The sequence below is a fragment of the Bufo gargarizans genome, chromosome 2, assembly GCF_014858855.1.
Source record: "Bufo gargarizans isolate SCDJY-AF-19 chromosome 2, ASM1485885v1, whole genome shotgun sequence".
NCBI classification, from domain to species: Eukaryota; Metazoa; Chordata; class Amphibia; order Anura; family Bufonidae; genus Bufo; species Bufo gargarizans.
In genome coordinates, this window is record NC_058081.1 from 645,438,994 (window position 1) to 645,465,706 (window position 26,713).

Here is a 26,713-nt window from a genome sequence, read left to right on the forward strand (position 1 = left end):
CACCATAGTCGTCTTCACCCTCGGTCCATTCCAGCAGGGTCGCCCCTTCAGCTACTGGCACCGTAGTGGCAGGACGCTGGGAGAGGGACTTGGCGTGCGGGCGACCCTTGCGCTGGCGGGATGTAGGGGAGCTGGGCTGCCCTGATCCACCTTGTCTTCTGTGGGGGAGGCAGCAGTGCGGGTGACCGGCACTGGCGCAGCTCAACCCCGGGAGAAACAGAGAGGTCTAGTGCGACTCTGTTGTCCCTGATGATCTGGAACAAAAAGAAAAGAAAAAGTAAAAATCAAAATTTAAACAAGGAGAAAACAGCCCTGCAGTAGCAGGGGGTGTCTTGCCTCCTTGGACACTAAGCAAAAACTGGCAGTCTCTCTCTCCAGGCTGAGGGTATAGCTGATGGAGGAGGGGCTTAACAGTTTTCACTTAGTGTCACGCCTCCTAGGGAGATGAGCTATACCCAAGGTCTTCTGTGTCCCCCAAGGAAATTGGGCGAGAAATGTAAATATTTAAATATTACTTTATTATAAATATATTCCCAAATACTTTTTATCAGTTATAATGGTTTGTTTTGTCTGGGGAGCAATCATCAGGGGAAAAAAAAATGGTGGCCATCCTATTAGTACACACAAATCCTGTCCTAATAACACAGCAGGACAAGTTACTTCAGAACGCGGAGCTAAAGAGCTGCCTCATCATCCGCTCTGCTCTACTTGTTAGGTATTATGATCCTGAATACAGATGATAAGAACTTCAGCTTAATCTGTGTAGAAATGGAGTTTATGAGGAGACATAAGGTACAGAGAGGAGGGTGATGTTGTGAATAATGAGCAGCAGCACTTGTATGCAGTCTCCATTACCTCAGTCTGTCCTGTCCGTCCTCTCTATACTTCATATCTCCTCATGAACTCCATTCCTACAGAGATTCAGCTGAAGATCTTATCAGCTGTATTCAGGATCAGGATTCCTGACAAGTAGGAGAGAAGGATGAGGCAGTTCTTTACCTCAGTGTAATAAAGGAACTTGTCCTCCTGTGTGATTAGGACAGGTTTTGTGTGCACTAATAGGACAGCAGCCATTTCATTTCTTCTAATGATTCCTCCCTAGACAAAACGAGTAATTATAACTACTAATGAAAGGTATTTGGAAATATATTTATAAAAAAATAATATTTACGGTAGGTATTTTTATTTTCTTAATTCCTGGAGAACCCCTTTAACCTAAAAGTGATATACGGACAGGAATACTAATACTGCAACAGAAAATGTCTCACCAGTCACATTGATCTTTACTTCCAGCTGCTTTTCAGGAGTCACCTGTACAGAAGACCTCTTTGTTACAACACCAGACTTCACCGTTTTGGGAACCACAGCTGCTAAACTACTCCTTTCTTCTTCAGGGTCGGGGTTCAGGTATACTTTCTTGGTTTCACTTGGGGTCTGAAGAAACTTTTGCACAAGCAGCAACCAGTCAAATATTAAGAACACTCTAAGGTTGTTCAGGACGACAGTGAAGCAGGAGGTGTCCTTTGTGGACCTATAAAACATAACAAACCAGAGATGGTGTAAGACCAAGAAAGGAAAGACAAAAAACTGATTACAAATATAGACCAGTCCAAGGTCAGACATTTAAGATGGAAGGCCAGACAAGATCAGGGTGTATATGAGGAGAAAGCAAGATTAGTCTAAGGGCTCATGCACACGACCACTCCATGTTTTTCAGTCTGCAATTTGCGGAACGTAGCAGGCCGCCAATGATAGAAATGCCTATTCTTGTCTCTGAAAACGGACAAGAACAGGACATGTTCTATTTTTTTTGCGGGGCCACGGAAGTGGCGGAACGGAGCAACAGATGCGGACAGCACATGGAGTGCTGTCCACATCTGTTGCAGCCCCATTAAAGCGAATGGGTCCACATCGGAGCCGCAAAATATGCGACTCGGATGCTGACCCAAACGACGTTTGTGTGCATGAGCCCCAACAGGGAGGCTATCAATTAAAGCTATTAAATTTGGGAATATAATATATTTAAACAAGGTTTTCACATTCTATGAATATTAAAAAGGTCCTTGGAACAGTCTTCAGGTCGGCCTCCATTAAATCCCATAACGAAAACAGGACGAAGCCTTCAGGGTGAAAAGTGTGTCAAGGTTTTTCGCGTGGAGCTGTATTCCTCCAGTCATTTAACCATGTCTCGGGGTACGTGCGCATTATTATGAGCTGCTGGATGTATCTATGTATGCAATTATACCTGTATGTGTATTTGCTTCTGTTTTATTGAAGTCTAACTGTATTCAAGTTGGTCTTGCCCACTATTTTTGGGTCTATTTTTGACTGGTCTAGTGGAGGCACTTTGTTAGATACTGTGCATACTTATTCATATTATATATACTCTTTACGACCATACACGACAGAGATACATCCTTGTATCATTCCATCTGTCTAGTATTGCTACAGTACACCACTAGATATACAGTGGATATTGGTTATTTACGGAGGGCATCTCCTCGCTTTCTTTGTGTCTTTTTTCCATTTTGCTTTTTTTCCTATTGTATATTATATGTATTATGAATAAAGCTATTATATTTTTGTAGAAATAAGGAGATTTTTGTATAACTTACCAGTTAAATCTCTTTCTCGCTCTTCCTTGGGGGACACAGACCTTGGGTATAGCTCAGCTCCCTAGGAGGCGTGACACTAAGTAAAACTGTTAAGCCCCTCCTCCATCAGCTATACCCTCAGCCTGGAGATAGAGGCTACCAGTTGCGTGTCCAAGTAGTGAAAGGATAACAACCAACAATGCAAACAACAGCCAGCAACCCAACGGGGCGCCAGACCATAACCCTATAACCAAAACACAGAAGGGTGGGTGCTGTGTCCCCCAAGGAAGAGCGAGAAAGAGATTTAACTGGTAAGTTATACAAAAATCTCCTTTTCTCGCCCATTTTCCTTGGGGGACACAGACCTTGGGACGTTCAAGAGCAGTCCAAGAAGGGAGGGACTACAACCCAAGGCGGACCACCGGAGCATCAGGAAACCGCAGCCTGCAAAACCAGGCGGCCCAAAGCAGCATCCGCTGACGCATGCGTATGCACTCTATAGAACCTGGTGAAAGTGTGCAGAGAGGACCAAGTGGCCGCTTTGCACAACTGCTCAGCCGAGGCTCGATGCCTCTGCGCCCAGGAAGCCCCGACTGCTCTGGTGGAATGAGCAGTGACGCCGAAGGGCGGAGCCCTGCCCTTGGCTCGATAAGCCTCAGACACCGCCAGTTTAATGAAACGGGCAATGGCCACCTTGGAGACCGCCAAACCCTTGCGCGAACCCTCCGGAACCACAAACAGGGAATCCGTGCGCCGGAAGGATCCGGTGACCTCCAAGTAAATCCTCAATGCCCTGACCACATCCAGACGGTGCAGTTCCCGTTCTCTGGAGTGGGAAGGAGAGGGACAGAGCGACGGAAGGACGATGTCCTCATTGATGTGAAAGGCGGAGACCACCTTTGGCAGGAAGGCCGGGACTGGCCGAAGCACAACCTTATCCTGGTGGAAGATGAGGAAAGGTTCGGAGCAAGAAAGAGCCGCTAACTCCGACACCCGTCGGAGAGACGTGATGGCCACAAGAAAGATGACCTTGCAGGACAGAAGGCGAAGGGAGACCTCCCGCAAGGGCTCGAAGGGGGCAGATTGAAGCGCCGAGAGCACCACATTCAGGTCCCAGGAAGGAATCGGAGGGCGGTACGGCGGAACAGAGTGAGCCACCCCTTGCAAAAAGGTCTTAATCGGCCCTAGAGGGGCCAGGGGACGCTGGAGAAGAATAGACAGCGCCGAAATCTGTCCCTTCAGAGAACTGAGGCCCAGCCCCAGGTCCAGACCCGACTGGAAGTAGGACAGGATCGTGGGAAGAGAAAACCGGAGAGGTGGGATGCTCCGGGACTCACAGAACCCCAGATAGGACCTCCAAACCCGATAGTAGATCCTCGAGGATACGGGCTTACGAGCACGGATCATGGTGCGGACTACGTCCGCGGAGAAACCCCGTCGCGTTAAGACGGCGGTCTCAACAGCCACGCCGTCAAACGTAGCGAGCCTAAATGCTCGTGGAAGATCGGACCCTGAGAGAGAAGGTCCTCCCTGGAGGGCAGTGGCCACGGAGCGTCTGCCAACAGCAACATTAGGTCGGCGTACCAGGACCGACGGGGCCAATCCGGGGCGATCAGAATCGCGGGAACGCCCTCTGCCGCGATCCTCCGAAGAACCCGTGGCAGGAGGGGAAGAGGAGGAAAGACGTACAGAAGGGAGAATTGGCGCCACGGAAGGACGAGCGCGTCGGCGCCGTATGCCTCCGGGTCCCGTGCCCTGGCTAGGTTTCGGGGAACCTTGTGGTTGAATTTGGAGGCCATGAGGTCCACGTCGGGGCGACCCCAGCGAAGACAAAGGGCCTCGAACACCTCTGGGTGCAGAGACCATTCTCCCGGATCGATGGTGGACCGGCTGAGGAAATCCGCCGCCCAGTTGTCTACCCCCGGGATGTAAATCGCAGACAAGGCTGGCACGTGCGTCTCCGCCCAGAGGAGAATGAGGGACACCTCTCGCATCGCTGCGGGTGCCTCCCTGATGGTTTATGTACGCCACCGCCGTGGCATTGTCCGATTGGATCCGAACAGGGTGGCCCCTCAGTAGATGGGTCCAGTGTCTGAGGGACAAAAGAACCGCCCTCAGCTCCAGAATGTTGATTGGAAGTCTGGACTCCGATAGAGACCAAACGCCCTGGACGGATCGGGGAGGGAAACCCCCCCCCCCCACCCCCGTAAGCTGGCATCGGTGGTAATCACCAGCCAGTTCAGTGGAAGGAAGGACCTCCCCCTTAGAGGGATATGCAACCACCAGCTGAGGGAAGCCCGAGCCAGGGGAGGCAGAAGGAAGGTCCTGTCCAGACTCCTCGGTGATTTGTCCCAGGCCGACAGAATCGCCCTCTGAAAGGTGCGGGATCGGAATTGTGCGAACGGCACCGCTTCGAAACAGGCAACCATCTTCCCCAGCAACCGCATGCTGGATCTGAGGGAAGGACGGTGATGACAGAGAAGGCTGCGAACCGACCCGCGAAGGGCCAGACGCTTGTCCGACGGAAGGCGGACCTCTGCCAGTTCCGTATCCAGGAGCATCCCCAGGAAGATCAGCCGTCTGGAGGGGGTAAGGGAAGACTTGGGGTGGTTGATAATCCAACCAAACCGCGTCAGGGTCTCCAGAGTGAGATCCACACTGCCGGATGCCTGTGAAAAGGAGGGTGCCTTGACCAAGATGTCGTCCAAGTACGGAAGAAGAAAAACACTTCTTGAACGTAGAAGGGCCAAGACAGGGGCCAGGACCTTGGTGAACACCCGAGGAGCCGTTGCTAGACCAAAGGGAAGGGCGACGAACTGGAAGTGATCGTCCCCCACCGCGAAGCGCAGGAAGCGGTGATGACATGGAGCAACCGGAACGTGGAGGTATGCATCCTGAACGTCGATGGAGGCCATGAAATCCCCCTTTTCCAGGGAGGCCACTGCGGACCGGAGAGACTCCATCCGGAATCTCTGCAGGCGGAGAAAGCGGTTCAGGCGCTTTAGGTCCAAGATCGGTCGCACCGAGCCTTCCTTCTTGGGGACCACAAAGAGGTTCGAATAGAACCCCCTGAACCTTTCCGTCGGAGGCACCGGGGCGACGACACCCTTGTCCATTAGTGAGCGAACGGCCGCGAAGAAAGAGGCCGCTCGTACGGGATCCCGCGGAGGACGGGACCGGAAGAAACGGTCTGGCGGAATGGACGCAAATTCGATCTTGTACCCGCAAGATACAATCTCGAGCGCCCATGCGTCTGAGATGTGGTTCCGCCAAACGTTCCTGAAAAGGAGAAGGCGGCCCCCCACCCGGGTGGGTGGGGGCGCACCTTCAGGCAGAGGGCTGCTGGCCTGTGGGAGCCCGTGCAGGCTGGGTCTTGCGCCAGGTAGGTTGCGCCCGAAAAAACGGCTTCTTGCGTCTATCCTGGGTTGGGCCAGAGGAAGAAGAACCGGCCCCGGGTCTAGATCCGGAGGGCTTACGTAAGGACCGAAAGCGGGACGAACCCGCGCGACCACGTGGGGCGCCCTTTGGCCTGGACTGGGGGAGGTGAGTACTTTTCCCACCCGTGGCCTCTGATATAAGTTCGTCCAGGCGGGTCCCGAACAAGCGGGAACCCGTGAACGGTAGGCCGGCCAAGGAGCGTTTGGAAGCGGCGTCCGCCGCCCAAACCTTCAGCCAGAGTTCCCTCCTGACAGAATCTGCCAGGGCAGAGGAACGGGCAATGAGGGCACCCGCATCAAGGGAGGCCTCACAGATAAATTTTCCAGCCTGGATAATTAGCTGGGCTAAGGAACGGAGGTCCTGAACAGGAACGTCCGACCCCAACTCCTGCTCCAGCTGCAAACCCCATTCAGAGACCGCTTTACCAACCCAGGCGGAGGCAAAGACCGGTCTAAGGGCCGAACCAGAGGCAGTGAATATTGCCTTGGAGAGGAATTCCGTACGACGGTCCTCAGCAGACTGGAGGGAAGATCCGTCCTGTACAGGAATAGCAGTGCTTTTGGACAGGCGAGCCACGGGAGGATCAACCTTGGGCGGAGATGTCCAGGTGGTCACAGAATCCGCAGGAAAGGGATAGCAAATGTCCAGCTTTTTTGGTGTAACAAAGCGGACGTTAGGCCGAGTCCAAGCCTTGGATACCACAGAAGAAAAATCTGCATGTATGGGAAAAACCTTGGAGGCCTGTCTGGGTCGGAGAAAGGACACGCCGGCCTGCTCAGAGCTGGGGGGGTCATCGTGTATCTGAAAGGTATCGCGGATACTAGTGATAAGATGCCCCACCGCGGATGACAATTTTGACGGGAGCTCTGAGTCCATGTCCACATCCGAATCCGCCAGTTCTCCCTCAGAAGGCGTATCCCTTTGAGAGGATAGACTTGACTGAGCTCGCACGCATGGCGGAGAGAGCGAAACATCAGGAGAAGATGTGCGCTCAACACTTGAACGTTTCTGAGTACGCCGGGCCCTGGAAGATTCACTGGGAGGCAGGGAATCAGTGGGGGCGGCAGAAACGGAATTCCCAGCGGGTGCGACAGGGATTTCGGCAGCTTGCGGGAGAGGCGGTCTATCCACGAGACGGCCCACTACGTGTGTAAGGCTCTCCACCGCCAGAGACAGAGACCTAGCCCAGTCAGGGGGTTCAGAGACAACAGGGGGCGCAGCGGGAAGCGGGCCCTGCACCGGGGCCTGACATGCAAGGCAATGCGGCTCAGATTGCCCACGCGGAAAAAGTTCCTTGCAGGCGGTACAGGCATGGTACCAGGGTTTGGGGGCACCCGTGGGATCAGACATGCTGACAAGTAGTCGTACCTTGATACAGGGACCACAAGGGGTTGCAGCGGCTATGACCAGGAGGGTTAGGAGAGGGTTAACTGTCCTACCAGTGCCTCAGAAGAACGTCAGGTCAGCTCCCTAGGATTGAAGGTCCAGATCAGCAGCCGCGGAAGGCAGCAATAGCAGAAAGCCAGCGTGCGTCCACAGCAATGCACCAGGAGTCTCCCACGTGTCTCAGCTTCAGTCCGGAGTGAGGAAGCGCGGCAAACTTCAGCAGAGGCGCGGGAACAAGCTCCGCCCCCTCCACGCTTGAATGTCTCCGAACGAAACTCCGCCCCCAATGACGCGCGCGCGCAAAAAAACACACACCCCCTGCTGCCGAAGATTCTCAGGCTTATGCTGTAGAATAAAGGCCCGCAGGCCCCAAGAGCGCGGCGATATGTACTTGACTGAGCTCGTAAGGTGGGTGACCTCCGTCACCTGTCCCTCGTCCCGCCGAACCCGAACCGCCGATGTCGGGCCTAAGCCCCGCCCCCCCGATCATGGCACGGAGCGGGCGGCGGCGGGGAGGTAGCAAGGAGGAGAGTAAGCCGGGCTATCAAAGGTATGCGATGTCTAAACAGCGTGGGGGGACGTCAGCTTGGGGATGTGGAAGCAGCCGCAGATGGGGAGATCTGACAGAGCGCTCAATGAGAAGCGCAGGAAGCGGTCGATCACGGGTGCCCCCCGAACCCAGTGCAAACAGGGACAGGGAATGGGCTGGAAAAAGCCATCTTACCTGTCTTCACCCTCAGTTCCTTCCAGCAGGGTCGCCCCTTCAGCCACTGGCACCGCAGTGGCAGGAAGCTGGAAGAGGGGCTTGGCGTGCGGGCGACCCCCTAGCTGGCGGGATGTAGGGGAGCCAGTGCTGCCCAGATCCTCCTATTGCTTCAGTGGGGGAGGCAGCAGCGCAAATACGTTGGCACTGGTGCAGCTCAACCCCGGGAGAACAGAGAGGTCCAATGCGTCTCTGGTATCCCTAGGAAAAAACAAAAATAAAATAACAAAATTAGAGAAAAATTAAAACAACAAGGAGAAAACAGCCCTGCAGTAGCAGGGGGTGTCTTGCCTCCTTGGACACTAAGCTAAAACTGGTAGCCTCTATCTCCAGGCTGAGGGTATAGCTGATGGAGGAGGGGCCTAACAGTTTTACTTAGTGTCACGCCTCCTAGGGAGCTGAGCTATACCCAAGGTCTGTGTCCCCCAAGGAAAATGGGCGAGAAATTGCCCCGCGGCAGTTTTTTGTTTTGGATATGTACATGTTTTTTCCCCGCGGGCTTGTGTATCTAGGAGATAGGGAGGTTTTTGTAGGATTTACTCCATAAAATCCCAGCCATAGGTATACTTTGAGAATTGGACAAGTTAAATATTGGGCACCATGGACAGTTCTCTGGGATTTAGAACATATCGAATTCATAAAAAAACTGCGAGATACGTAGAATGGATTCAAACGTCTTTCAAATATATACTTCAACAAAATAGAAAGTTCCTTTAATGACTGCGCACTGGGAGTGTATTATCCCCAGACTCGCCTACTTACCGGTGATGTAATTCTATCTGTAAGGAGCCAGGGTTGCTGTTGCTCTTCGATGGTTGCAAGATGCAGTTGAAGACCTTAGGCTTTTGGGAGGTGGGTGGCTTGTGTCCAGTATAACGAGTGTCAAATGCCATCATAGAATGGGAAACCAGGTTAATGGATTTAGTCTGATTTGAAAAGCTCTCAAATAGCAGCTTAGACTTTTTAAAGTCAAACCTGAAATTGAAGAAGTAAATTACAATTATGAGGAGTAACTTCAACTACTGCTCTGAATATTCTTAAGGCCTCATGCACACGACCGTGTGCCTGCTATGCTCATGCTGCAGACCGCAAATTGCCATCCGCAATGCACGGGCACCGACCGTGTGCACACCATCTGCGGAAGTGGACCAATTCACTTGATGGGGTCCGCTATCTGCACCACAAAAAGGTAATGCATGCACTAGTTTTTAGCGGTCCGGAGACAGACAGAAAACCCATGGAAGCACTCCGTAGTGCTTCCATGGGCTTCCGATCCGTGCCTTGGTTCTGCACCGCAACTCCCAGATTGTGGACTAATTCACCCATATTTGCAGGCAGCAATACGGACACGGTTGTGTGCATGACGCCTTGAAGGTGCTGTCTAGGATTAGACAAATAAGGCTGTTTTCTTCCAGAAATACCTGTCCACGGTTTGTGTGTGGTACCGCTCAGAATTTTTACGACCACTGTTTGCCGTTAGTAAAAGGAGAAGAATTATGGCTGCTCTATACAGCTATATGGGAGTTTTAGGTTAAATAAATTTTGGTGATGTTTTAATTTTCTACATTTATATTCAAAAATAGGTCCTAAAATCCTGCGGTTTTCACACTGGTCACTAAGTCTAGTAATATATTAGAGAATGGAGTACCGCACACAGCAAAGACCCGACGGTCATCCAATATGCGGCACACAGAATATTCTTTGCAATTTAAAAGGTAATTTTATTTAGTGATTTTTCACAATAAGAGGTTCATGATCCAGTTTATAGGAAAGTAAATGCTGCGTAACCACTATCCATATATGAGCCGGACGTTTCAGTCCATAGGGACCTTCTTCAGCGGCTTGGAGTTTCTATAGCAAAATAATAGTACATCTATCATGAGGTATCTGAACCCTTTGTAATAAATGGATATATATACACAATTGATTATATACATAATGAGGATAAAGGCCAATATATATAGGATTATATAGGATTCCTCCCATACTCTCTCTTTCCACCACTTTTCCTCTATATATTGGCCTTTATCCTCATTATGTATATAATCAATTGTATATATATATAGATTTTTTTATATATATATATATATATATATATATATATCACAAAGGGTTCAGATACCTCATTATAGATGTGCTATTATTTTCCTATAGAAACTCCAAGCCGCAGAAGAAGGTCCCTATGGACCGAAACGTCCGGCTCATATATGGATAGTGGTTACGCAGCATTTAATTTCCTATAAACTGGATCATGAACCTCTTATTGTGAAAATAACTAAATAAAATTACCTTTAAATTGCAAAGAAAATTCTGTGTGCCGCATATTTATACTATAAGTCTAGTAATAGACGCCACTTTTTGGTCTGTACAGATGACTTTACAGTTATCTGCTTATCATTACAGACAGGATTACAATGATAGATATCATTTATATAGCGATATATCAAATATCCCTGAGATGCCTCTCCCCTGACTCCTCAGTGAAGGCTGCTTGATATAAACCTCCTCATTGCAGTAGTCCCCATTCTAGTGATCAATAGGGGTCAGAGACCCCCAATCTAACACCAACATTAATTATATGTTCAATAGATAACGCAATAGATGTTACCCACTGAACAATCCCTTTAAATGTAGACTTATTTTTTCCATCCTTACCGAGCCAGAGAATGGCTTACTCCATCTTCTGCTTTGTCTTCAAGAAGTTCAAGGCTGACATTAACCATGTCAATGAGGAAAGACACGCTGGTGTAAACCTCCCCACTTAAGACAGTCTGTGGTTAAAAAAAATAATAAAAAATCGATCACATGTAAAGACCGTCTTGACAGTCCGTTATATAAATGTATATCAAAATGTTAAATACTTGCATTGCACTGTAGTTTGCACTGGTTTGGAGAGGTAATTTCCATGTAGTGGTGCGGCAGGAAAATTAAAAACCTACTGCCAGATTTGACCACAGATTACAGCCACTTCTAACAAGCAGGGATTTACAAAGCGGAATAACCCCTTCAAAACAGCTTTACTGGCCCATGCCCCAGTGGTCATAAGGTGCGCATCAATAAAAAAAAAAACAAAAAAAAACACCACCCACCTGTCCGCAGTTTTATCACCGCTGCCCCATTACTGGATAAACCTTTAAAGTTGTCCCATCTTGGACATCCTAGCGATATGCCCCCAGTGTCTGATAGGTGCAGATCTTTAGAATGGAGCCCGCATTGAAATGAATGGGAAGCACGCCAATACTTTCACTGCTCTATTCACTTCTAAGGAGCTCACGGAAATAGCCGCGCAAGCTGGCTCGGCTATTTTCGGCACTCCCATAGAAATTAATGGAGGACGGCAGTGCGCCCTCCATCACTTTGCAGGCTACGTTCTCAGGATAGTTGCGGGTCCCAAAAGTGTTCCTGAAATAGTTGAGCCACACTCCCAAAAAGAGAATGGAGGGTGATTCCTAGCGATATGCCACCAATGTGTGCAAATTACGGAGAGCAATCACACAGCTTAGAAAATACCATCATCCATCACAGAACCTCTTCTTACATGAATCCTTGGATCCTGCAGGTCATATGGCCGCATAAAGTCCTCAACTGGTTCTCCTAAATTATTGTCCAGCAGTCCCCTGATTAATCTGTATTTACTGAGATCAAGCGAGCAGTGTACGGAGGACAGGCTGCCATGGATTGACATGTCAGGGACAGAATGGCTAATTTCTCTAGAAGAAAACATAAAACAAAAATGTTTAATATTTGTAAAACAGACCGCCAACAGGTGTCACACTCCCCTGAATCCAGACATACTTATCCAGGTTCCTCTCTAGTTGTAACTTCAGTCGGCATCGTTCTAGTAGAAGGCTCCCCCCAATCTGCTTGACAACATAAGAGGGAAACAAGAGGTCCGACCGTAATTTCTCGAGACCATCGGCAATACCTCTAGGATGTCTCTCTGCGGCAAAGATGTCCATGTCCTGAAGGTCGATCACAATGCAGTCTAACAAGCAGATGTGCTCTTCTACAACCAAAAAAAAGAGACAATACCAGCCAAAGATAGTATTTCATATAGGGCATTCCAGTGGAAAACATCTATCGCCTATCTTATAGATAAAAGACTGATTTAGATCAGAAGTGGTCTGACCACTCGAACCTCTACCACTAAACAAGACCTTGCCCTGCACAATCTCTTTGAGAAGGAGAAGCAGTCCAGCAGCTCAATTCGACTCCACGGGAGCTTCATAGGCAGTCTAGAGCCGGCACCCGCAACCTCTGGCACTCCAGGTGTTCTGAAACCACAACTCCCAGAATACTCAATTCGCAATATAAAGGGAGTTAGAAGAACAGCTGAGAATGTTTGCATGCTGGGAGTGGTCTCACAGCAACTGCAGTACCGTAGGTCTAGAGAGTAATGCAGGTGGTTGGACTCCCATCAATCTAAACATCTATCACCAATCCACTGGACAGCTGATAAGTGTTACAGACTGGAAAACATTTTTAAAGAGTTTCTCTACTTTCAGTTAAAGGATAACTGTCGTGTATATATATATATATATATATATATATTTTTTTTTTTTTTGGGAGCATTGGATTGTGGCGATTAATATCACCTTGGTGGCCCTATTTCAACTTTTCACTGTGTATTCAGTTACCCCTTAATTCCACAGTTTTGTAGTTTTGTTCCCTGTACTGCCTACTTTTACCTGTGCTTAAAATAGGGTTGCTATGCAGGGTCCGTCTATGTGTTGAAGGACGGAGGACGCAGCGGCTGCGTGCAGGCTCACATTACTGACAGCCAGGGACTGTAGGTAAATGATTAAAGCCAGGTCCTCCCCAGCAGCTGATAACAGTGCCTGGGCTGTGTGCACTTCTCCCTGTCCCTGCGCTTGGCAGACGCTCCCTCACTCAGCAGAGCTGGGACAATGCAGAGTTGAACCAGCGCAGACCAGGGAAGGGAGATCTGCCATCTGCTCAGTGTATAAATGAAAGCAACATGTGGTAAGAGGACCCCTTTGTGCTGCAGGAGATTAACCCTTTAGGGGGAGGGCTCTGGTTACTGACACTTTTGGGGGGCTATTCTTACTGGCTAGTGAGGGCAGGCGGGATTAGCCTCAGGGTGAGGGCAGTGGCGGCCATCTTAGGCCTCTTTCACACTTGCGTTGTCCGGATCCGGCGTGTACTCCACTTGCCGGAATTACACGCCGGATCCGGAAAAACGCAAGTGTACTGAAAGCATTTGAAGACGGATCCGTCTTCAAAATGCTTTCAGTGTTACTATGGCACCCAGGACGCTATTAAAGTCCTGGTTGCCATAGTAGGAGCGGGGGAGCAGTATACTTACAGTCCGCGCAGCTCCTGGGGCGCTCCAGAGTGACGTCAGAGCGCCCCATGCGCATAGATGACGTGCCATGCGATCACGTCATCCATGTGCGTGGGGCGCCCTGACGTCACTCTGGAGCGCCCCGGGAGCCGCACGGACGGTAAGTATGCTGCTCCCCCGCTCCCTGCTACACTTTACCATGGCTGCCAGGACTTTAGCGTCCCGGCAGCCATTCAGAAAAAGCTAAACGTCGGATCCGGCAATGCGCCGAAACGACGTTTAGCTTAAGGCCGGAACCGGATCAATGCCTTTCAATGGGCATTAATTCCGGATCCGGCCTTGCGGCAAGTCTTCAGGATTTTTGGCCGGAGCAAAAAGCGCAGCATGCTGCGGTATTTTATCCAGCCAAAAAAACGTTCCGTTCCGGAACTGAAGACATCCTGATTCATCCTGAACGGATTTCACTCCATTCAGAATGCATTAGGATAAAACTGATCAGGATTCTTCCGGCATAGAGCCCCGACGACGGAACTCTATGCCGGAAGAAAAGAAAGCAGGTGTGAAAGAGCCCTTAACTGAATAGTGAAATTGCAGTTTTATGCAGACTGGTTGCTAAGGGCTGAATCTTATTAAATATGGGGTAATTCAGTCTAATAGTAACTGATTCTGGAATATCATGTTATTAGTAACTACATATATGAAAATTGAAATTAGGGTCTAAATGTGACAATTATCCTTTAAAGCTTATACAGGTTATTATATATATATATATATATATATATATATATATATATTATTATTTTTACAAAAAAATCCTAAATGGCTGTTAAGAGCTGTATTAAAGTAATCTGCAGGGTTTATTGCATAACAAAAATACCTTTTTCATCATATCTGCCCTATGTGCCCACTTGGTGCTGATGCTAACCTATGCTGCTGGTGGCAGAGTCTGGACAGAATCAGTCTCCTTCTCCCTCTGGCAGCTGACAATATAGTCCCCTCTTACTTTACCCTACAGAAGGAGTCTTCTCAACTATGCTGCCATACTCCTTCCCTGACAAGCAGGTCAGAAACAAACAGCACATACCTCAGCAGGCTGATTTGCACATTGTTACACACTTCGAACACCAGGTGGCACCACACTGTGGCAGTATGGTAAATCCCGCAAATTCACTGGATTGTTCTTTTTACAGTATGTAAATGCAGAATAGAGTTTATGAAAGTACAGGACAGGGAGAGATTTGTGCTGCGGATAAACTTGGCTGGATATACTCGTAATACATGGGACCATCCCGTTTTATCCAGAGCAGAGTGTCAAAGCTCTTCATTTCAGCATGCATCATGTAATACCACATGTATTGGGCAGACTAGATGGGCCAAATGGTTCTTATCTGCCGACACATTCTATGTTTCTATCCTGCAGTGGCATTTGTAAACGAAATGAAGAGCTGCCCAAAGCTCCCTACGGCAATGACAACTGACTGCCGGCCTTACTGTGACCAGCTGATTTCCAGAAGAAACAACCCTTTTTAACGAGGAGGTTCCATAAGAACTTGATGTTGTTTCAGCACTTACCAGGATCATCAGGACATTCCGGAGCACTAGACGTTTTTGTTTCCTTCTTAGGCTTTGAGCTTGAAGCCATAACTAGACCTTCTACAGGCTCATTGTCGACACTTGCCCTGAGGTCGCTCCTTTTGGAATACAGTTTGTGCTCTGGAGTAACAATGGGCGATGAAGATTTACCCAAGGTCTAATTGAAGGAGAGAAAAATACAATTAACAAATTAACTTTACTGTTTGGCTGATGCCACAGAATTTCCAACCAGGAGGTCATCATTTCTAAAGATTTCTAATACTACTTTGTATAACAGTTATTTTAAAGAGCTTCTGTTGGCATTATCAACCCAATTAAACCACAAACCGGTGCCTAAGAGCTCAGGCCTGCCCTTCAGGGCTCCAACTAGTTAATCGCATATTAATAAAAATGCTGTTTTCTCATACAGAGATAAACAAGGTATCATCATTGTACCATAGAGGGTACCGGGTTTAATAGAGCTGATCATGCTGACAGATGCTCTTTAAAGCATTCAACCCCAAAAATGCTCGGGCCCCTCATGTAGTACCGGTATGTACTTACCTCTCTCCCCAGCATTGGCGTCACTTCAGATGCCGGCACGGCTGCCGCAACAGGAACGAGCCTCCCTATCATCGTGGCAGGCCGCAACAGTGAGAGGCAACAGTGGCCGTGCCGGCATCAGAAGAGACACGGGTGCAGGGAGCGAGGTAAGTACAGTCTGTGTGAGGGGCCCGGGCAATTTTGGGGTTGGATAATCCTTTTAAGGGCAATGTACTTCTTCATAAGCATTTTATACTGGGCCAAAGCCTTCAAAATTAAAAGGATATTCCCATCTTGGAGACTGACGGCATATTGGTAGGATTTGCCATTAATGTCAGATTGTCCAGAAAGGGCCCCTGAAGTGAAGGGAAAGCAGCCGTGTGTGCAGGGCCACAGTCTGAGCACTGGCTTGACTATTTCCAACAGTCCCAAAGTGTGGAACAGATAGGTGGCTGCTTTTGCGTGGCTTGCTTTCCATTCACCGCTATGGGAGTTCTGAAAGTAGCTCGCTAGTCAATTTTTGCTAGTCCCAAAGCAATAAATAAAGAGCAACCTCAGTCTCTCGCCAGTTATCAATGGAGAGGTGACTGCCCATATGGGGCTCTCCATTCACTTCCATAGGAATTCTGAAAACAGCATGTTCAGCTATTTCTGGAATACTCATAGAAGTGAATGATGAGAGTTGTGCATGTGTGACCACCTCTTGTTTCACGGCAGCTGCAGGACAGGTTTGAGCCCTCCATTCTCAAGAGCGGTATCTGACCCTGATGCGAGATCTGCACCTTTAATGCATTTATGGCATATCCCATTAATATATTATAAATATAAACAAGTTAGGACTACCCTTTTAAAGGGGTTGTTCACCCTTGGGGACCTCTTGTACAATACCCCCAGCATGGCCTGGCATCTAATGAGAATCATACTTACCTGATCCTGGTGACCTTTTCTACAAACTCTCCAGTGTGGCTGGACCTGCGGTGGTAATCGTACCTACCTGATTCTGGCCACAGGGTTCCAGCTCAATTCCTGTCCTGCCAGCTCTGCACGTCTCGGGTCTCCCAGGGTCAACATCACATGACCAACATCCAACCAGAGGCCGAGACGACGGAGCCAGGATCAGGCAAGTGTGATTCCCATTGCACGGCAGACCATGCTGGGGGGTTTGTACAAGAGGTCCCCAAGGGTGAACAGCCCTTTTAAGTCTACTTTCACACTGACGTTTTGGCTTTCCATTTGTAAGATCCGTTCAGGGCTCTCACAAGCGGTCCAAAACGGATCAGTTTGCATTCTAATGCATTCTGAATAGAAAAGGATCCGCTCAGAATGCATCAGTTTGCCTCCGTTCAGTCTCCATTTCGCTTTGGAGGCGGACACTGCTTGCAGCGTTTTGGTGTCCGTCTGATTAAAACGAAGCCAAACGGATCCGTCCTGACACACAATGTAAGCACTGACACAATCTGGCACGATAGAAAACGGATCCGTCCTCCATTGACTTTCAATGGTGTTAAAGATGGATCCGTCTTGTTGAAGATAATAAAAACGGATCCGTTCTGAATGGATGCAGGCGGTTGTATTATCTGAACAGATCCGTCCATGACGGAGCCGCACAAAATGCGAGTGTGAAAGACAGATATTTTTGCTTCCTAAATACTGTACACCTATTGATATAAAAATACCACACCAAGGAGGAGTTGTTAAAATCGAATGAAACTGTGTGAATGTAATGATATTATATTTAAGTGATTACAGTGTGATGTTAATGTCTGTAAAGCGCTGCGGAATATAGTAGCGCTATATAAGTGCATAAAATGAATAAATAAATAATTGGGGAAACTGTCCCCTGTTGGGCCTCCTCTAGCCTGGACACAAGATGAGATATGGTTGGGCATGGAGGCATACAGTGTTGACGCATTGATTGCTAAAGATGTTCCAGTCCAGATTTCTCATTTACGACAGCAGTGCAAATGAAGGCATCGTGGCTGGCTGTCAACGGCAAGACATGTAATGGGCATCATGACACCAAATTTCCTTTTGCTAAGCACCTGGAAATGGTCCAGACAGATACAATGTGTAGTAAAGATTCCACCTGGTCCTGGATGGTGGACAATGAATCTGTTGGAGCCGCTCATGCTTGTCGGTGGATCCAATGAACCTCTCTACTGGTGATCTGTCTGGGCCGTCTCAATCCTGTTTGTCCTGTGTGCGTGCCCGCCCTCACATAACAACTGCTCCCGAAACCTCCTAACAGCTGGGTCAGAATGGCGTAGATCTGTGATCGCTAACCTCCAGCACTCCAGCTGTGATAAAACTACGACTCCCAAGATGCCCCCTTGCTTGCATGTTCTCAGAACTCCATAGAACTGAATAGAGAATGCTGGGAGTCGTAGTTTAATCACAGCTGGAGTGCCAGAGGTTAGCTGTTACTGGCCTAGATGGTGGGCAATTCATTAAAACTGCTTCTCTCAGTCCAAAGATGTGCCATATCTAAATCTGTCAACTGGGCACAATGTTGACTGCTAGACATGCTTCTACGACATACTCGAAGACAATCTCACACCAAGAAGGTACACTACTCAGAAGTAGCCTCTGAAACCCTTTTTATAGGGCAGCGGGGGAAGCACTTTTACACCCCCCTGTGGCAACACCCAGTGTCTAATCATACTACACCTTAAATATCTGTCTGAGACATAACTGCATGCTGAGTTTTCCAGCAATCCAACACTTCTATCTGGGTGCGGTATTATTATTATTGTTTTTTCAATGAGAGTAAAAAACTGTCTAGATCTGTTGTAAAGGCTTTCATTCAGCTCAGTTTTAAAGAAACGTACAATCACACTTTAATAAAGATGACGCAGATTCAGAATTATCCATAATAAAATCAATTTTTTTGACCAATAGGTGTATTTTAGTCATTATAGGTAAAGACAAGAAACCCAAATTACTCCAGCATCTGATCTCCGCCTAGTGGCAACTACATAGTACGACACAACAACCAGTATAAACACCATCAAAAGCATGCAGTATAATAACGGAAACCCATGCATCGCACACAATGGAACATCAGAGGCAGAGAAAATATCACTGACTGTAAGCCCAGAAGAACTGCCATTTCTTCTCTTCAGGCTTCCTTCTCTTTGCTGCTGCTACTTTAGATCCGTAAAGTTTCGGCAGATCAATGCCCAGTGACTCCATCTTGCCTTGTGTCTATAGCCATAGCAAAACTGCAACTCCCAGCATGCTCTGACACACATGCTGAAAGATGTTTTGCACCAGCAGGACCACAGGTTGGAGACCACTGGAGTACTGGTATCACAATACTATCATATACTTTCACCCACTCCCCATGGTTTACACTGCAGCTCAACTTTTAGAGTACAAGCAGAAGTCTGCTGTGCCCAAAAACTGAAATATGGAAGGCAGGACGTCAGCTGCTCAGCTAAGAATATTATAGAAATATGCAGTACAAACAGAAAAGGTTTTAGCAACAGCACCACATATCAGAAGAAAGTGCAGAAGAGTGCTGAAAAAAACTGCAATCCAAACTTATGGGAATTCTTGGATTACATCCTAAAACATGTTCCATTTTGCAGTTTCAATTAGTTTTCATTAAAATGTTAGTGTCGTTTATAAAGTATTTAAAGAGGACTTTCATGGTTTTGTATTAATCATTTTTAAATATCGCTTCTGCGCCCCGGAGTGCCCCCCCCCCCCCTGCAGTTTTCCCGCTCGGTATGCTAATACTGAGCATCGCTACAGGGAGGAGGAGGAGATGCCAGGGTTTCTCAATGGGCGTCTCCTTCCCCCGGGCTGTGCCGCAGTCCAATTACAGCGGAGATCTTCACAGCCAGGGAGAAAAATACTGAGCGAGAAAACTGTGGGGAGGCACAGAGGGGCGCAAGAGCGATATTTGAAAAAAAATCAGGCAGGGTGGCAGCATCAGCGGGGGGGGGGGGGGCAGACAGCTGGTAAAGGAATAGCGACATTATGGGGCAATGTTAACGGTGAAAATGCAGGCACGGTTCATGAGCACAGTAGATTAGAGAAATGATAAATCATATTTATTTAGTGCTTGGGGAAGGGGTGTGGCTAGTTTAACTTTATATCACCTATTAGTTGACTTTCTTTACATCAGAATTTTGCTAAAAAACGTTCTAGCAATTTTTGCCGCAAAATTTTGGTGTAAATTAAGTCAAGTAACAGGCGGCAAAAAACAGGTGTGACAGATTCATCATCCAGCATCAGCCACTATGGCGAAGCTGCTGCGTGTTTAGACTGTCTAATCTAAGACGGAACGGTCTAGAAAATAGACAGTATTAGTAAATCTGCCTGCAGTGGGAACACCTTCAGTGATAATCCATCAGAATTCCATAAGGTTTAGAAAGACAAATCTCAGACTCTTGCCATGGACGCTCTACCTTTAATAACACAGGATCCTTGTATGAAGATCTGTGTAAAATTAAGTCCTTTAGAACAAATAAAAGTTAGAAAAGTCCTTACATTCCTAAAGTAGACAAAACAGCTGTGACACATGTGCTGACACAAGGATTACAGCGCACACAGCGAGCACAATACCCTGGATCTCATTAGGGGATTCTGAGTTAAAGGGCATCTGTCAGCAGATTTGTACCTATGACACCGGCTGACCTGTTACATGTGCGCCTGGCAGCTGAAGGCATCTGTGTTGGTCCCATGTTCATATGTGCCCATGTTGCTGAGAAAAAAAATGAAGTTTGGATATATGCAAATGAGCCTCTAAGAGCAATGGGGGAGTGGCCGTTACACTTAGAGGCTCTGCTCTCTCTGCACCTGCCAATCCCACTGCACTTTTAACAGGACCAGGTGTGATGACGTTTTCACTGCCTGCCAATCAAAGTGGAGAGTGTGCGCCAGTTGCAGAGAGAGCAGAGCCTCTAGATGTAACGGCCATGTGTCCGTTGCTCCTAGAGGATTATTTGCATATATTAAAACTTCATTTTTCTCAGCAATGCGGGCACATATGGGACCAACACAGATGCCTTCAGCTGCCAAGTGCACATGTAACATGTCAGCCAGTGTCATAGGTACAAGTCTGCTAACAGATGCCCTTTAGAGGGGATGTGTGAGAGTGAAAACCCATTTCCAGGTGGCAGGCATAATGTAAATTTGGCAAAGGGGTTTTGGGTCCAGTGCCGAGTTCTGCCTCCACCACTTCAGCTCCATATCAACATGTACGTCACCACTGAGAGCTAGTTAATGGCCTCAGTGGTCATGTGCCATTCCTGACACATCACTGCTGAGGTCACTGATTGGCCCTCAGCAGTGACATGCATGTTGACGGGACGTCACATGTCCAGTCCAGCAGGGACCAGAAGCAGCACAGACAGTAGTTCAGTGCTATTTTAAATATGTGTTTTATTTTGTTTTTGTTTTTTAATTTTTTATTTTACACTGTGTCTGGCCACCTGGAAATTAGTCACTTTCGGACACCCACTTTAGTGGAAAATGGTCCCATGTTCAGACCTCTGCCTAGAGTAAAGAGCAGCTTCAAAAGACAGCTCTCAATCAAGGGGACCCAGCAGTCCATGCACGACACACTAGCCCATTTATCCCAAATGTCACAATGTAATCATTAATTTTACCCGTGCTGGTGTTACAGGGGGACTGACAAATTGGTGCCAGGGTCCTCTGCAGACTATGGGAAGTAATTACGGCATTTTGCAGTTCACTGTAAAAGAGCTGCTTATGAAAAATGTACCTTCTTTTGAAAGTTAATCTCCAGTTATAAATGATGTTTACTGTGTTAATACTCATTAGGCTCTTTACCAGCTCCCCGTAGGGTCACTTTATGAAAGTCGGGAGGTAGAGTACGTGGATCTGTTCCTGGGGCACCTGTACACGCTTGGTGGGCTATGCCGTTAAAGGAGTATTCTCATTTAATAAAGTGATAGTTATTGCTAGGATAGCCATCACTTTATGATCGATATATATAGATCGATAGATATAAAAGTGAGAGGGGATAGAGCTGCTGGGGCATGCACTTCTGATTTTCCCATACACAACTGCGCTCAGAGGTCATAATATTGGTCTGTGCAAGCGTCATACTCTTGTACAGGCAGTTTTACGGTCTCATGCATATTTCTATGCAAGAGACTTTCTTTGCACCAGAGCGCAGCGCAGCCTGTGAGGTCTGTTCATTCCCTGCTGCACGCACCAATAACTCTGCCACTGACAATAGAGACTTAAGAGTTCTCACAGGCTACGCTGCGCGCTGGATGACCGCGAGAGCTCAGCACTGACTGAAGTTTCTGCTGTAACGGCTGACATCGGAGATAACTCTGATGCTGGCGCTTAAAAGGGTTTTCTGCGATTTTTATACTGATTGGTGGGGTCCGACTTTTGGGACCCCTGCCGATCAGCTGTTTGAGAAGGCAGCGGCGCTTACCAAGCACAACACAATACATTGTATAGTGGCAGTGCTTAGTGAGCTGCTCCTAGGCCATGTGATTAATAAATGTGTTGTCGCTCGGCCTAGGAAAAGCAGAGAGAAGGCGGCAACGCTCAAAGGAGTGCCGCAGCCTTCTCAAACAGCTTATCAGAGGGGGTCCCGGGTGTCAGATCCCACTGATCCAGAGAATAGGTCATCAGTAATAAAAATCTTGGAAAACTCCTTCAACACCCTAGATGCTGAAGTCAATAGCAGGGGCGGTATCTAAGCAGTCAGAGGGAGGGGGGCTCCTTCTCTAACCATTGGCCATGGCAGCCAGGGGCTTAATAAAGACCCCTAGGCCTGACACGACTGTACGTCTATTTGACTGTGCTCCACAAAACACAAGCCCTCATACCGCTACATCGACAGAAAAAATAATATTACAGACAGAGAAAAACACCTAAACAGCACTTTATTGTGTACTCCTCCTTGGCTGAAAATACTCTGAGTAGTATTTTTACTCTTCTGGAAATAAATGTAGTGCGGCCTCTGACTGCGCTTCCAGCCATCTGGTCTCATTTACATGAATGGGGCTGCACTAAAGTTCTCAGCAAGGGTGGATGGGTCACCAATGTCCAGCAAAAAAAAAATGTAAGAGGCGGCCAATTACCACTGTGTCCCCTTCATTTTCAGGACTGGAGGTGGTCGGATCATTAAGTGATGGCATATTCTAGTGATATCCCATCACTATAAAAGATGTTTCAAGTACCCATTTAAGGTTCTAACAGCAAGCAGGTCTTTCTGTGGGTACACACGGCACTATCTCCAGCTAGTTACTGTATCACTGGGAACCAGTAAGCAAGAACTATAAGCAAAGGAAGGATCAATCACTATACATCTGAGCCGTCTATTCATAAGTAAATAGGGCCCATGGACATCAGAGAGGTAGTTCCTCACTTGGGACCCTGTTCTTCACATTATCTGGTTTGTAAAATGGAGGCTCCTGGTAACTACACAAGTGATAGTGGCCGACATGATGTATAGCGGACCTCTGATGCATTTGATGGAAGCAGTATATATAATACATTATAACTTTCATTACCTTATCTTTTAAGCAGAACGTGCCTGAAGCTCCCGAGAACAGAAAACGGTTCTTAACTTTGAGTTTCCCAAGGTTGGCAACAATTAAGTTCTTAGATCGTGAGCTCTCTGGAATGAGAAGCACAGGGGCTCCAGCTTCGATATCCAGCAAGATACGAGAGGCCCTCTGCGCCTGGTCTCTTACCTTAAACACAAAGAAGTCATTGGATGAGTAGGAAGATTCTCTCATTACTCACTATAGCACTTTTTAGACTTACAGTTTGGCCTTGGTTCGCCGCCCTCTGCCGGCCGAGGACATCTTGCAATTGTGTGAAGTGCTGGATAAAGGAAACCACTTCAGACTGGAAGCGCTGAGTGTGTACGTACTGCACGGAGGCCATCCTCAGGCTCACGCGCACGTCGTACTCCCTCTTCAGTTTGGGATCAGGAGAGCCATATCTACAGAAAGATTTCAATACACATTCAATGACTAAGCCACTTGCAAAAATAATGCTCACAGGTCAGTTCAAATACCCATTGGAAATTGGATATCAACAGAAAGAAAAATCATACTTGAAAATGTGGAAGATCAATGCCTCATCTCCACTAGTTGTGAAGCGCTCGGCGTACAACTCGCCATGTACAGTCAGGTCACTGAGCGACAGGCTGCCAATGCTCCCCTGCAAGGCTAAATCGCCCTCTGCGGAAAGAAACAGAAGAAAGAATCGATTGTTAATAACGCAGAAATGCTTACACCACTATGTAAACCAAAGGCATACGTGCTCTTCAGAAACCTCTTATTACATCGATTTCCCTGGTCTTTCAGACGAGCACAAAGCATTACTGGAGGTGAAGATCACCGAGGATGAGGTCCATCATGCTCTCAATGCCTCCTTTTGTTCCCCTTTTAGATCGCCTTTATAACGCACTTCATAAACATCAAATTTTAGCAGACCACTTTATGGAATCTCACACAATGTTACTTATGTCATTGCTTCTCAAGTACAAAATGAAGGAACTTTGGAAAGGTTTTTGATTAACGGGAATCTGTCACCAGCGGCCTCCCTAATAAACTGTTTTCATGGACACCTGATCAAAACAATGTTTTTTCTTTTGTTGGTCCGAGGCTCTGTTCCCGAGTTACGGGAACAGGCCTTTGGTGCAATGAGGGTGTCACCTTTGCTCTTGTTACACCCAAACTCCTCTCCAGTGGCGTCGCCAGGGGGGGGGGGGGGGGGGGGGCAGAGGGGGCCCTACATCACGCTGTGCCACCCCCCATGTGCCCCCCCCCAACTAAAATGCCCCCCCCCCACCCCCCCCAAGTGAGCTGCCGCCAGGGCCGCCATCAGGGGGGTACAGCCAATACCCCAGTAAGGGGCCCAGACCCTGGGGGGGGGGCCCGGCCAGTTCCAATGTAAAAAAAAATAAAAAAATAAAAAAAATTTTTTTACCCCCTCTCATTTGTCAGTGACTTGAGTTGAACTTTATTGCATCGCTAGAGGGGGCAATTGATCATTCCTTGCTAGTGATGTCCAGTTCATGAACGAATAATTCATTTGAATCGATTCAGTTCACTGAACCGATCCGTGTGAAGCCGCTCAGTCTGAGTCAGCTCCGTCACAGCACACAATAGCAGAGCCGCTGGCAGCAGGGAGGGACTCGGGAGGAGTGTAATCTGATCCTAGAGTGGAAGCTGCTTCTGCTAGCCCCTCCCCTCCCCGCCCACCAACCAATCAGAGCTGAGGCAAGGCAAGCACTAGCAGCTCTGAGTCTGAGTCACTGACACAAGTATAGGGAGTCTAAGAAAGAATCGAATGAGTCACAGGTTAAAGGGTTTCTACCACATCGTTTTGACATAATTAGCTATCAGACACTAGCGATCCGCTAGTGTCTGCTCTACCAAACAATGCTATTATAATAGCTTTTTGTGCAGCCGTTTCCATAAAAAACGAACATTTATTGATATGCTAATGACCCTCTAGGTGCTATGGGGGCGTCTTTTCAGCACCTAGAGGCTCAGTCTACCTTCACAAAATGCCGCCCAGCGCGTCCCTCCAGCCCGCCCATCTCCTCTGGAATGTGATCCTACCTCTGTCTTCGGTGCATCTGTCTTCGGCAGGCAGTGAATGTCTGACCGCTGCCTGCACAGACATCTCGGTCATCGGCGCAGGCGCAGTGGAGATGTCTGTGCAGGGAGCGGTCAGACATTCACTGCGCCTGCGCCGATGACCGAGATGTCTGTGCAGGCAGCAGGTCAGACATTTACTGCGCCTGAAGACAGATGCGCACGGCGCAGGCGCGAGAATTCGTCCGCTGACTCAGAGGTAGGATCGCATTCCAGAGGAGATGGGCGTGCTGGAGGGACGCGCTGGGCGGCATTTTGTGAAGGTAGACCGAGCCTCTAGGTGCTGAAAAGACGCCCCCATAGCACCTAGAGGGTCATTAGCATATCAATAAAAGTTCGTTTTTATGGAAACGGCTGCACAAAAAGCTATTATATTAGGATTGTTTGGTAGAGCAGACACTAGCGGATCGCTAGTGTCTGACAGCTAAATTTGTCAAAACGATGTGGTAGAAACCCTTTAAAAGAATCTAAAGATCAGACTTAGTTAGAGACTCATTCGATTCTTTGAGTTAAAAGAGCCGTGAGTCACTAGAACAGTTTACACTGAGGCTGATGACCAGGCTGCAGCAGTGATAACATTAAGGGACAGGAGCAGAGAGATAAGAGAAGGTGACAGAGGACTGTGAAGACCACACGATCTGTTGCTCAGAAGCCATGAGATTGTAAGGCTACTTTCACACTAGCGGCAGGACGGATCCGACAGGCTGTTCACCCTGTCGGATCCGTCCTGCCGTTATTTCGCCGGACCACCGCTCCGTCCCCATTGACTATAATGGGACGGGGGTGGAGCTCCGGCCCAGCACGGCAGTGCATGGCGAAAGGCCGCCGGACTAAAAGTACTGCATGTCCAACTTGTTGTGTGGTCTTTGCTCAGGGGTAAAATGCAAAGCTGTTTTCTGGATTATCCCACAGGGCCATGATCCTCCATCATTGTTATTAACCCCTCCCTTGCCAGCCCACCCAGCCCTATTTAGCTTTGTGTTCAGCTTTGAAAAAAATGTTTAGGCCATGAAGGGGTTAATTAAGTGTTGGAGGGGGTGGGGGGTGTTATTGTGCATATTGTGTTTGGGATCCATTTAACAAGTTTGACCAGTTGGGTTTGAGAGTGGTTGAGTGTCATCCACAGATCCCTCATAATAGTGCGTCACCCACAGACCCCCCATAACAGTGTGTCACCCACAGATCCCCCATAACAATTTATCATCCACAGATCCCCCATAACAGTGTGTCATCCACAGATCCCCCATAACAGTGTCATCCACAGATCCCCATAACAGTGTCATCCACAGATTCCTCATAACAATGCGTCACCCACAGATTCCCCCATAACAGTGTGTCATCCACAGATTCCCCCATAACAGTGTGTCATCCACAGAATCCCCCATAACAGTGTGTCATCCACAGATCCCCCATAACAGTGTGTCATCCACAGATTCCCCCTTAACAGTGTGTCATCCACAGATCCCCCCATAACAGTGTGTCATCCACAGATCCCCCATAA

The 26,713-nt window shown here is 48.0% G+C and overlaps 1 protein-coding gene across 1 annotated transcript in view; it reads right to left on the minus strand.

Moving 5' to 3' along the window:
• Window positions 1-26,713, minus strand: part of VPS13D (vacuolar protein sorting 13 homolog D) — a 302,704-nt gene that overhangs the window by 175,172 nt on the left and 100,819 nt on the right. The window contains 9 exon segments of the mRNA XM_044282181.1: window positions 1,269-1,531; window positions 8,944-9,156; window positions 10,837-10,952; window positions 11,720-11,891; window positions 11,977-12,187; window positions 15,059-15,236; window positions 23,110-23,292; window positions 23,366-23,546; window positions 23,661-23,787. Of these exon segments, the coding sequence (XP_044138116.1) occupies window positions 1,269-1,531; window positions 8,944-9,156; window positions 10,837-10,952; window positions 11,720-11,891; window positions 11,977-12,187; window positions 15,059-15,236; window positions 23,110-23,292; window positions 23,366-23,546; window positions 23,661-23,787 (1,644 nt within the window).